Raw genomic sequence first — 13,312 nt, 5'->3', positions numbered from 1 at the left:
ACTACAAAACATATCACATTAATAGTGGCTGCTAAGAGTAATTCACTCAGTTTGCATCTGAGAAAGCTCTCCACAGAGCAGGAAGAACCAAGGCATCTTATTTCCATGTTCTTCTTTTCTCTCTCATCTGAGATTTTGCTCTGTTCAAATCATGGAAATACTCAACAAAGATGCGTTTGCCATGGCAAATCCGAGTCCTTGTCTCAGCTGCAGTATTTTAATGGATTGCAGACAGATGGATATCTCTTGGGATTCCAAAAGGCGGCCTTTGTAGTCTTCTGGGTCTGCATCTCAAGGATTGGTGAACTGGCCTTGTCCATGTTCACTTCATGGAGCAAGGGGGAGCTCCCCTTGGGACTGAAGCCCTGTGGCTCAATGCCGGTCATCGTGTTTCATTCTCAGTCATGGCATCTTTGACACTTCTCGAGGCCTAGAACTGATCTGTCCTCAACCTCAGCAGCAATTCATGACCGCACGCACTCATTTGGCAATGTTCACTTGTTTTACATGCATTAACTCGATATCTTTATGTAGGAAACTAATCCTGTTGTTTTGGCCAGGTTCGATGTCTCGAATATCGGATTTATAGACTGGATTGATACAGATCTGATCTTTACCGATGTACTAACACATGATATAATAAGGATTTCGATGAGGAGAGTTCATTCGAGGCTTACGAATGCTTCCTTATTATATATAATAGAGATATTATTATATATGAAAGATCAGTACCACCTCAATGTAGCAGTTCATGATGCTGCAGGTTTTGATGACATAGAAACAAGAGAATCTACAGAGATGATTAAGGTAATGTGGAAGTCCAATTAATCTTCTTGGAAACATATCATGAAAAGGAATGCAGATCATAATCTGCATTCCACTTGAAGCAAGCCAGGGGGGAGGAACCTTGCTCCATTGGAGGCAAACTTGCTGATAAAAAATGTGTTTCATGTCACAACACCTCATCTCCTTCCACTTGAAGCAGGAAGTCCAAACTTGCTTACTTCTGGTATGATGACATGCAGTGTATCCACCCCAAAAGTCTCCTAAACACAGCTGCAGTTGCCCATGAACAAGACAACCTCATCCATATCATGATCAGAACCCCTCTTGCCATTCTCACTGCCTCCCTCTCTCATCTCTCCGTTGCTTCCTTTAGAGAAAGAGAAGACACCCAGGGGTCACATATGTTCCTTGATCTTTGAGAGTTGAGATTTTGAGTTGCCAAAGGGCTCCAAATTACTGAAGCACATTTAGGAAGGTGCTGCAAAATCAGACAGGTAATGGTTTTTCGATCTTGTTTCTTTTAGTATTTTGGGAATGATTGGAGTGAACAAATAATTGTGATGTAAATGTTCAAAGTGTTCTTGCCTGTGATCAAAACATTTGATGTTAAACTGTGAAGTAGTTATTGGAACTCCTGGGTAACTTCTTTACAATGTTCATGAAGATAATCTTTTTCTTAATAGATGATGAACTTGCTGCCTATTTTTGTCACATCATGTGTTCATGAAGAACTCTACTTCTCTTTGAGTCATGAATTCATTGTATAACATATTGACAAGTTAAAGTCAGAGTTCAGTGGCAAGGCTTTATTTCGAATCTTATTTGCTTGAATGCTTTGTGAGCTTCAAATTCTAAAGATATATTGTGATCTACATTCCCAATCTTCAGGCAAACTTTTTGGTGATTGAGACTCTGTGACTTGTGAAGAACCTGAAAGCTGTATCAAAAGTCAGAAACTGAAGGAGCATTTCACTTGCACTCTGAGTCGAGGTTTTCTGCGGTCTGCAACCTTATTACAGTGGTAGAATGGAAAGAAGAGAAAGGAGAACTTTGACTGAAAGACCAAGAGTGGAGTTCATGAGGTCCCAATCACAAGCCAATGCCCCAAGAAGATTTCATTCAAGCTATTACACAGTGGAATCCTTCTTTATCCTTCTCTGCCTCACAGTCTCACTGCTAATTCTTCCTCTTATATTGCCACCATTGCCTCCACCCCCTTTCTTGTTGCTGTTCATCCCAATAGGTCTGCTTTTTGTGCTACTGTTCATGGCTTACATGCCCTCACAAGCCCAGGATGTCACCTCCCCCTACTTGGAATGTGCTGAAACTTTCTCATGCACATGAAATTGGCCAACTGCGCAGATTTTGTAATTTGTTTCAAATCTATTCTTAATAATGTTCAATTGCAGAGTAAAGTGGCAAAATGTGGTCATTGTTTCAGAAGAAGTCTTGTCTGCATCATCAAATTTCTACTGTTCATCCAATCTAACCAATCTCCTTGGAGTTGGCCATGATATAAAATCTAAGTAGGCCTCAGATGCTTGATAGTCTTGTTATTATCATTATTATTATTTTTGTGATGGATTGCTAAACACAAGCATTTCACTTGCAATCAATTGGCAATAACATTTCCTTCAAAATTTACATTCAACAAAAGAGGGTTCTCATTTATTCTTGATGAAGCAGGTTCTCATTTATCTGTAAAAAAACAAAGAAAAACTTGTGATTGCAGTCCATTTATTCATCCACACTAATGTCTATCTCATGTTCTTTTGTCTCATCAAGCAAAATTATTTCATGATTGGGTCATCAAGCTCAAATTTGGATCAACATTCATAATTATAACATGTGTAGCACCACCAAATTTAAACAAAAATTAATGAAAATACATTATAATCTCCATAAGAATATAAAAATAAATTTATAGTGAAAAATATGAAAATAATGATTTTATTAGGGATATGTGTATCTATTATATATAGAGAGAAAATTCCCAAAAACACCCTGAGTTCACCATCTAAAAGACAATATTACCCTGCGCAGCATCCAGGCCTTCGTCCCTGCCGTCAAGATCGTGGCGGTCGATAGTCGATAACGACGTCCGCACTGGTGCCAATGGCTCTGCCCTCACCCACTTCCTTGTCCCGGCCATGGACGACCTCCATGACACCCTCACGTCTCTTGGCCTCAACCGCGACATCGTCGTACTGTCCTCGCCACACCGTCCTACCAACCCTCCAACGTAGTCTTCCGCCCGGACCTCCCCCTTTACATCTACCCCTCCTCGCATTCCATGCCGACACTGGCTCCCCTCTCTTCGTCAACGCCTACCCCTACTTCGTGTACGCGAAGGATCCATTCGACGTCACACTTGAAGAGACTCTCCTCGACCCGGTGTCTGTCGCCTTCACCGACCCGGCCGCCGACCTCAGCTACGCCAACCGCGCCATTGCGGTCGTAGCGTCGCCTTCCTTGAAGGGCGACAGGGTCGGGGTGCAGGAGTCAGAGACGGGGCCCGGAGAACGCAGCACGATACAATGGCAAGCTGATTCAACCGGTGGTAATGCAGAAGGGGACGTCGTTTTGGGCCTACATCTTCGCCCTCTTCAACGAGAACCAAAAGGCCGGGCCGTCCTCCGAGCACAACTGCGACCTCTTCAAGTCTGACGGCACCACTTATTCTCGAAGAAAGAATTTGCCCAATTAGGGGGACGACAGGGCCTCACGAGACAGGGTTGGGGCCTCGCAAGGGTGGAGGCAACCACATCGGGGCAGAAGGTGGCCACAACGGGAGAAGGGGATGACAGGGCCTCGCGGGTGGTGGGCAGGGTCTCGTGGGACGACAGCGTCGCGGGGCGATGACAGGGGAGGGGGACGATAGGGCAGGGCCTCGAGGGACGGTGGCGCGACGGGGCAACGACAGAGGAGGGTAATTTCGTCTTTTAAAAAAATAAATGATACGTGAGAATAAAATAAACAGAAATATTTAAAAGAATAATTTATAATTCATGGCAGGCTAACTCGGATCAGGTTGCTTGGGTTATTCGACCCGCTAATCTTAGCCCAATCCGGTCAATTTTATCGATGTTTACTTGATCGTCTGAGCCCAACACACAATTCTCTTTAAGCCCGGCCCGAGGTTCAACCGGCCTAATTCGCAACTCTACCGCACGCCCTAATTGTTTCTGCCCATCCCATTAGACCCGGCAACTCTCGGCCTAAGCGAGAGAACCAAAACAGAGTCGCCACCTCTTGGCCGCTGCCTTCTTTGTCAGTACCGTCACGACCGCCACTATCACCGCCGCCTGCTGCGATGAAGCTCGACGTGGACGCTCTGCGGTACCTTTCCAAGGACGATTTTAGGGTTCTAACGGCCGTCGAGATGGGCATGAGAAACGTATGTTAATCTCTTCCATTCCATTGAATCCATAAAGAGCGAAAAAGAACTTTCTTTTTTACTTTCACGAATTGTTCCTGTGTTTTCAGCATGAAATCGTACCAGCCGAGCTCGTCGATCGTATAGCCGGCCTCAAGTAAGCCTCCAAAACATCGATTTTTATGGTATTGACGAATATTGAGATTTCATGCTTGCGATTCAGGCACGGGGGGACGTACAAGGTGTTGAAGAATCTGTTGAAGCATAAACTCGTGCACCACGATTCATCCAAGTGTGAGTACACCAGAAGTCAGGGATTTCAATTTCGAATTTGTTTCGAATACGTGGAATTTACTTGTTTTGTTGCCTTTCTCCGTGCAGATGATGGTTTCCGCCTCACATATCTTGGGTACGATTTCCTCGCTATCAAAGCACTTGTCAATCGTGGTGTGGTCGCTGCCGTAGGCCGTCAAATTGGCGTAGGGAAGGAGTCTGGTATTCTATTTCTTGTTAGATTAGCAATGCGTTCATTTGTTTTCACGTTCTTCTTTGCTTTTTCTCTTTGCGATAATTGTGATCAAAACGTTATGATCTATGTCAAAAGACATTTTTGAGGTAGCCGCAGAAGATGGGACAATTATGGTGATGAAACTGCATAGGCTGGGGAGAGTATCATTCAGGGCTGTGAAGTCTAAGCGTGACTATTTGAAGCATCGGAGCAGTTACAACTGGCTCTACTTGTCACGGCTTGCTGCTCTCAAGGAATATGCTTTCATGAAGGTCTAGTTCTTTCTACACTGTTTTCCTCTTAGAATTTTTGTTTTGTCTTTATGACATTGTTCACTTCTGTGGATGAAGGCACTAGGAGAGCATGGATTTCCTGTGCCAGATGCTGTTGACTGTAATCGGCATTGTGTAGTCATGTCCCTTGTCCAAGGCTATCCACTGTAAGGATCTTCCGGGGAGGCATGAGTGTTTGCTTTTCTCTACATGACACTGACTTCTATAATTATCATTGTAGTTTAGGGAGGCTTTTATTCACTTGGGATTTTTGTCTGCAGTGTCCAAGTGAAACAGTTGCAGAACCCAGATGAAGTATTGGAAACAATTGTTGGTCTTGTTGTTTGTCTAGCAGAACATGGTCTTATACATTGCGATTTTAATGAATTTAATATCATGGTACGGATGTTTCTTGATAGTCTCTTGAATGATGTGGAGGAAAGCACTAGCTTCTCTGTACTTATTTTTTTCAAAATATCTGATCCAAATTATGTCAAATTTCTTTGTCAACACTTTTGACTTCAAAATGACTTGGACGTCCATTTTCACAGTTGATATTTGTTTTTTAATATTTTGTCCCTACTTAAATTGTACAGGTATAGGTATTTTCTTTTTGAGGGGGTGGGGAACACAATTTACCCACCTACAGTGTGACACTAGTTACCAGTGCTTACCTGTGATTAGAGGAGGAATACTTAGCCCACATGAGATCTGATCCTTGTTCCTTGGGTTTTCTAGTATACACATGACATCAAATTCAAAACGTGAATGATACATCTGTTGTGTTATCAGCTCTTCCTCACCAATATTATCAGTAAAAGAGTTGACAGTGCTTCAAATTGATGAAACTGTATTTATATCTTTTAATTAAGTAGGGGCTGCTGACTAGTTTAAGGCTGAAATGGGGAAGCAAGACCTTAATGTCTGTAGATATGAAAAACAAAGACCACCTAAACAAAACTCGGTTGATTATCACTTTTTAAATCATAGTTAGGAAATGTGAAGTCAGACACTACCACAGGTTGGGTAGACTGTATTTTTTTCCTTAAAGTAAAGCTAGTTAGTTTGTGTTGGATTATTCCATTTCGTCAAGGATAAACATGCTAGTTAGTGCATTTCAAATCATATCTGGGCATGCAATATTTTCAAATATTTGTGTGTCACATCGACCTGTCTGGCCTTCCTTGTAATTTTAGCTCAATTAAATTTTTTTTGAGCTTTGATATGTGAGCATGGAAGGATTGTAGATCATGATGGTTCGGGCATAATTTTGGCACTTCCAAATTGTCCTTGCTTTTTAGATGCACGACTTGATTATAACTTTAAAATGCAAATGGTTACAGGGTGTCAAATATGTCAACTGTCTAATTGAAGTTCTGGCAACTGACCTGTGTTCATCTGGATATTTGTGGGTGATCTTCTGTACTAATGAGTGTTAGATGGAAACTATATTGGTGAATTTCGATTTGCAAGTATGCAGTGTTTTCCGATAGTTTGGTGCCCTTTAACAAAGGAATCGTCATTCCCATGAATTACCAGACAAGGACCTACACTTTCTTTTGTCAAATATTTAAGAACCTTTTGTAAAGCCAGATAATTGTTCCCTTTTTTTTGGTCTATGACTTAACTGTAAAGTGAATATATTTTAGAGTGATGTTTATTTTTTTGAAACAAGACTGAAAAAGAGACTATGATGGTTTTTTGGCAAATTGGATATCAGATTGGAAAAAGAGACTATGATGTTTTTTGGCAATATATTTTTTTGCATATCTCTGGTCTTCTTATATGAAAAAATAAAACAACAATAATCCATAATGTAGCAATTATTTGGGATGGCTACATAGATCTTTTCTTGTCACTGAGCTTTATTTAAGATAATATCACTTGGTGAAGTAAGAGCAAGCCAGTTCACTTTCTATTAGGTTTCCCTTTGCTTCTTCTCACACCATTAATTCTAATCATGCTCACTTTATTTAATTGGGGGAATATGTAGGCCTTTTTCAAACATGAATGTAGTGTCCTAAATAGTTTTTGTTTTCAATTTATACTTTTTTAGTGCTATATCTGATTGTTCATGTGTATAAGAATTCTTTACTTTATCTTCTCCCACCCTTCCATCTCAACAATTTTACTTTTGCAAACACTAACTTTTTGTATATGTCATCTTCTAACTTCTCAACAATCTAATCTATACAACGTGGTTGGCCTCACAGTTAGTTGGCTGTCCTATATCCATATGTTGTTCAATTTCTACTTGTCTCATCTTTCAAATCTTAGTATCTCTTGTAGTAGATTTTCTTTTTTTTTTCTAAGCAATAATAACTTTTGCCTTTACAAATTTGTGTTCTTTTTTCTTCACTTGCATTTTATGTCTGTTCTAATTTTGTTCTGTGGTTGCCTTTCTAGATAGATGATAATGAACAGGTCACCATGATTGATTTCCCTCAGATGGTGTCAGTATCTCATCGCAATGCAAAGATGTATGCGTCTCTTTTTTTTGTTCATTTCTCGATTATAAGTACTATTGTGGCATTAGTCAAGGTTTTACGCATCGGTTGGTCTGACCAAGTATTGGCTGTGAACCATATAGTTCGATATTGATACAATTTACAAATATTTTATTATTTAATGCAATGATACTGTATGGTACGGATTGGTATGCTATCCGGTATACCAGTAGTGTACTAGTCTGGTAGGTTACTGAAACCAGTATTGGACATGGTATTTAATACTCGACATAGATAATCAGCAATTTATCATTTTTAACCACTGGATACTATTCTTAATGGTTGATGCTTGTGACCGTTCCTAAATCAATTTTTTTTCTAGGTACTTCGATCGTGATGTTGAGTGCATCTTCAAGTTCTTTAGTAAGAGGTTTGTAGCCAAATATGCAAAATTGTACTTTTGATACTTTATTAATTACCTGGTGTTATCGATCTGGATAGCTGTTTTCTTTCGTTCATTAAGCCTTTTTTTGTATATTCTGTTGATGATCGCTTTTGAGCATTCATTTTTTTTCATTTGTAAGTATGACATTTGAATCTTTATAGCTGATACTGTGGCTTGATGCAGAAGCTAAATTTCTGGCAACATACAAAATAATCAGCCCAAACTTTTAACTAGAAAATTATGAGTATGAAAGAAACAACAGAAAATAAATATTGAAATTCAAATTGACCTTTTGTTGTTTTCAAGAATAGTATTCTATTTGTTAGTAACAAGTATTTCCTCTCTTGTAATTGGATTTTTATATATTATTTTCAAACAAGGACCGTCGCACCATGCCGTGCCAACCAGTGGAATTGGTTCCTTGGCAAATCAGTGTGTTCCGGTTGGTAATAGCATATCATGTAATGGTGTGTACACATTGGTTTTCAGAAAAAAAATGGTCGGAAAATAAAAGTTTTTTATAGGTAAATTAGTATATAAATTATGTTTAGATAAGAACAAAGAGTATCAAGCTATAATGAATAGAAATTTTAGGTTATGAGGAGGAAAAATTGAATTTATCTTTTTAGATCTGTTGAGAAACATTGGGGTGAGAGAGTTATAGTGAGTGAAAGAGGGAAGGAGGGGATCTAAAGCCCCAAAAGAGGTCCCAATCATCAATTTGACCATTGGGGTCATACTAGACCCGTTTTGGATTTGTATCATTTAAATTCTGATCAGTACCTACAATACATACCTGTATATCGACCGAGAAAGGATACGTTTTGACCACAATGGCTAGATATGATACATGCTCTGTACATACATTTCATATTTCTGCATACCATCCGTAATGGGCTGGTCCGCGTACTGGTCAGCTTGTGGACTGGTACGCACTGCCTGTTTCATACCATTTTGGACAGTATGTCAAACCTTGCTTTCAAAGGGTGTGGCCCATCTCTATAGGAGGATGAAGTAGGCCAGTTCACAAATGGGGCAAAGAACTTGCAGATGCCTGCTCAACTGAAAGGGGCACCTCTTGGTGCATTTGGGGCAGTGATGATTCCTGAAATTGACTCTATTGGCGTATCCTTGCTTGCACCAAGCAGGCAGTACCAATTAGCTTTTTCTTTAATCAAAGCATGAGATGTATACATCTTTAGTTGCTTCCTATATTGTTTAATGTAGTTGCCAGTTGACTCATGTATAATATTTCTAGCATTGCCAGCCCTTATGTTATTTCTTTAATCTTTTAAACTTGGAAGCTGAGTGCTTCTCTCACTCCCTTTTGTTCTCCCCTTCCTTCCATTTCTTTGTTCCACTTCCTTTATTTTCCATACACAGTCATTGCTCAATTCCCCAGACTGGGGCCATACCTTTTCAATCGAAGCCAGGTAAACAGGCCATGTAAAGAGCCACCTACTGCTTAAGTTGTTTAAATGGCCTTTGTGGTGTCTAATCCCTTTATAAGCTGTTGAAAGGCTACATTGCCAGTTGAGTGTGTCGGTGGCAATGATAGTGGATTTATAACATACTGGCTAATGACAAAAACTTGGTCTGTTGATATGAACATGCAATATAGTGCTCTATGTTGATATACATCACTGGAAATGCCAAGTTTTTCTTAAATTTCAGAAATACTATGTGTTCCTTGTGATTATGATTGCCTATAGCATTGAGGACATATATTCCTGAAATTTTAGATTTCAAAAGAGTCTAGATATAGTTTGTAATATATATTGCTTTCATGCTTTGTGCTATATGCATTTTGCTGAGTTGTTTCCTCAGCATTTTTTTTCTCCTTCCAGGTTCAATCTCTCATACCAAGAGTCTGAAGACGAATATGACGAGACAGAAGCTGATGTTGAGGAAATTGAAAGGCCATCCTTTTCTTCAATTGCTAAAACAACTGGTTTCTTGGACAAGGAACTTTCGGCCAGTGGTTTTACACGAAAAGATCAAGATGACATAGAGAAGGTAATGGGATATGCATTCACATAGTGAACAATTTACTGCCATTTTTTCAGTTGTTCAGTTCTGTTATAATATATCAATTATTAAACCATGCTATTGTAATTAAGTTATTGCTTAATAACAGCAATTTATGGTTGTTGCTTTCTTAATTTGCCAGTCTTATGGCTTGTGATAATAATCTTGTCATTGTTTTCCATACAAATTGCAAAATTTGGCAGCTTTTCACATAGTAAATCAATCCTATTTATTGCTAAAAGTAAAACCATATATTGTCGGAACTTTTATTGTCGGTTTTGGTGGTACTATTATTGTATCATATCTTTAACCTTTCTAGTCTACTATATTTTCTTGAATCTTTGATATAAATCTGGAGCTCATCTCTAGTGTTTAAACTTTAAACCATCATTTAATTTGTTTCCATTTTCTCGAAGTAGTACTGATAAATTTTATACTATTTCATGCTCTTATTAAATTATGATAAGTCTTTCCTATAAAAGCTGATCCAATGGGTGGGAACTGTGAAGTGGCATCCATCTTTCTCATGCTAAAAGCAGCATTTTTCACATGAAAGATTGATTACAGAGCACTGAACTTATCATATTTTGTCATTGTCCTATGGTGGTGCTTAGGATTACAAATCCTTGTTTGCGCCCACTTTACTCTTTCTAAGGATTATACTATTGTCTCAGCATATTTTATGCATGTATTTTGAACTTTCTTTCTGTGTACAGTTTATCGAAGGAGGAACAGAGCAAAAGGATACTACAAGTTCTGATGATGAAGAACTTGAAGACCAAGAGCATACACATATAGAAGCAACAGATGATTCTGTAGCTGAAAATATAGATTTCTTGGATTTAGAAGATCAGGTACCAGCAAATTTAACCAACTTTGAAGTTGCAAATTGCACCAGTTTTAATGACTTTAATTTTAACAATCACCATGAACTGCTATATCTTTATACCCAATGAGTGTCTTTGACAACCACATCTTGCATGATGACAAGAAACAGGAGGATGCTGCTGCTTCATGTAATGTTAGCATACAGAATGAGGACGAAATATTGCAATCAGGAGAAAAGGTGCACCATTTATTTGTGGAACTCTTCAATATACACACATTAGACTGTTCATATTTATTTAATATTTTATATTATCATTACTTTTCTCAATTTTTGAGTGGGTGCTTATTCTAGAAAACATGTAACTCACTGATTTGTCCCTCCACCACTCAACATGAAACTCTCTTGGAAAGTGAACTTTCAAAATTTACTTGTTACAATTTTTGGCATAACTTCCATATTGTTTGGTTCTCTGTCCCAAGCTGTTAAGATGGTCTGAAAGTAACTAGTGACAACTATACATATCTAGTTCAATTATAAAGTCAGCTTATGAACATGCAAATCATATCTGCAAGCCTGTACCCATGTCTGATGAACTCAGATATTTATTTTTTACATGTTATGCAAAATAACTCGATCAAGAATCTTTTTGGATATCTAATGTGTGTGGTGTGGCATTTTGTGTACATCCATGTTTGGCATAAATTGGTAGGCTGTCAAAGATAAAAGCAATCAGGATCAGATGAAAATCATCTGAAATTATTCTTTAAAACCATCTGATCCTTGTACTGGTCAGCCATTGGACCATTAAAACCGATCCGGAAATTATTCCTTGATCTGAAATTAAATCCAACAAATAATTTTGATAATCTACAGACTTGGGATGGATACCAGGTTGAGTTGGTTTTATACGTATTATTGGGTATGGATCAACGATGTATATCCAACAAGATAGCTCACTGGAACCAACTTTGAGGACCCATACCTGCAATTTTGAGTTGTCGTATCATGTTATTAGCTTCAATGACAGCCTTAGTTTTTAGGTTGATAAAAGAACCAAGCGTTGGTATTAGATTTCTCTGTTTATTTGACTTATAAACTCTTAAAAGAACAACTAAATGATAAAGACACCCAAAGTTCAAAGTTAGCAAGAAATGAAGATGAGTTGGATGTCTAAGGCACAGAAAAACCCAAGCTTCAAGTGCACCTAGGAAGAATTTATCTTAGTTGAAAATTGCAATAGTAACGTATTTTATTATTGGCTTCTATTTTGTAATTTGTTTTTAAATTAATCATGAACTTTCCTGGAATATGTGTTGAATTTTGTGAATTAGTTAATAATAAGTGACTAATTCTGTTTGATTCTGATCGAATAATTGGCCACGTAAAATCTTGTGAATCATACAGGCCTTTTGATTATTTGAAGTATTGTGTTACTGTAGCAAAATTATTTTCATATAAAACTCACAGGCACACGCAACCAACTATGCAAGCAAACCTAGAAGTTCAGACAATTAGAGGAAACTTGTCTGCTTTATTTGTTTGGTACCGTAACTCTGCTTAGCTTGTTTGTATCATAACTTGCCTTTCAACTTGTTTGATTATCTTCTTTGTAAGACCAACACATTGCACTCGAGCAAGTTCATCTCCTCAATTAGCCATAACGTATGAAGATAAAGCTTCTTACAGTTGGTTTATCATATCAGAACTTGTCGACATCGCACATATTTCTTAACTTTTTTTGACTTCGGAGACATGTTGATTGTTTGTGTGTTGAGCATTTTAATTATGTTCACTCACCGTGTTGCTGTTACCTAAAATAGCTGGTTTATATGTTTCAGGAGAACAGTGATGAGTTAGATGATGGTGATGCTGAACTAACGAAGCGCCTCAATAAGCAGAGAAGGCGAGCCATAGCAGCTTCTCAAGGCACGCGCAAAGCCCTGTCAAGAAATTTTTACAAGGACAAGGGTGGCAAGTCTGCCCACAATTCAAAGATCCAAAGGCAATCATGCAATTGGTGACAGTAGTTGGTTCACTTGTTCCCAGATCTGAGTGTTGGCAAATGCTATAAGATCTGATTGATCTCACAGATCCCTCAAGACTAAGATTTATTACAGATCTCTACAACAGGAATTTTGTATGTTTAGCAAGGCTTTTATAGTTGTACAGTAAAAGATGCTGTATTCAATCTCTTTTTTTTTTTTTCCTGTTCTCAAGATGACTACTAAAAGATCAAAGAGTTTGATCAGAAATTTTTTGTTTGATCAAGACATCAGACTGGATGATTGATTAAACAGTAAGAAATGAGGTTTTTTTTTTTCTGATTATATATCAGCAAGCTTGATAATTGCTGGCTAACCCCAGTGGATTGAAGTGGCAGAGTTTGCTGTACTTGAGAAAGGTGGGTTTTGAGATGGTTCTTTTCTGATGTAATTTACAAGTCCTATGCAATTTATTTTTCCCAAAATTTTGATGATGACACTGCTACTAAATAATGTCACATGTAAATGTTCTCTCTTAAATTTCAATAGTTTGCATTGTTCCTCATCCTTTTTTTTTTTTTTTTGTAATCTGACCACCAAAAGAAAGACAACAAAAAAGTTTGAACATTCCCACAATTA

At 38.2% G+C, this 13,312-nt stretch overlaps 2 protein-coding genes and 1 long non-coding RNA gene across 4 annotated transcripts; all 3 read left to right on the top strand.

The window, feature by feature from the left end:
- Positions 1-708: 708 nt before the first annotated feature.
- LOC108952337 (uncharacterized) lies at positions 709-2,201 on the top strand. Its single transcript, XR_001977140.2, has 2 exons — positions 709-1,280; positions 1,675-2,201. It is a non-coding gene; the product is annotated as an uncharacterized LOC108952337 (long non-coding RNA).
- Positions 2,202-2,901: 700 nt separating this feature from the next.
- Positions 2,902-3,453, top strand: LOC108952269 (putative glucan endo-1,3-beta-glucosidase GVI). Its single transcript, XM_018822756.2, has one exon. The coding sequence runs from the start codon at positions 2,902-2,904 to the stop codon at positions 3,451-3,453; it is 552 nt and encodes a 183-aa protein (XP_018678301.2).
- A 529-nt stretch (positions 3,454-3,982) lies between these two features.
- On the top strand, positions 3,983-13,009 carry LOC135628758 (serine/threonine-protein kinase rio2-like). 2 transcript variants are annotated; one of them, XM_065135651.1, is made up of 13 exons: positions 3,983-4,183; positions 4,273-4,319; positions 4,386-4,456; positions 4,544-4,657; positions 4,767-4,942; positions 5,021-5,109; positions 5,224-5,341; positions 7,349-7,422; positions 7,772-7,819; positions 9,682-9,850; positions 10,579-10,716; positions 10,854-10,928; positions 12,530-13,009. In XM_065135651.1, the coding sequence occupies exons 1-13, from the start codon at positions 4,100-4,102 to the stop codon at positions 12,710-12,712; spliced, it is 1,386 nt and encodes a 461-aa protein (XP_064991723.1). In that variant the 5' UTR covers positions 3,983-4,099; the 3' UTR covers positions 12,713-13,009. The 2 variants fall into 2 exon arrangements, with proteins under 2 accessions (XP_064991723.1, XP_064991732.1); XM_065135660.1 differs by having other exon boundaries at positions 3,984-4,183; positions 10,860-10,928.
- Positions 13,010-13,312: the final 303 nt, after the last annotated feature.

Source organism: Musa acuminata, chromosome BXJ1-3, assembly GCF_036884655.1.
Source record: "Musa acuminata AAA Group cultivar baxijiao chromosome BXJ1-3, Cavendish_Baxijiao_AAA, whole genome shotgun sequence".
NCBI classification, from domain to species: Eukaryota; Viridiplantae; Streptophyta; class Magnoliopsida; order Zingiberales; family Musaceae; genus Musa; species Musa acuminata.
This window is presented reverse-complemented; position numbering and strand designations above follow the sequence as displayed.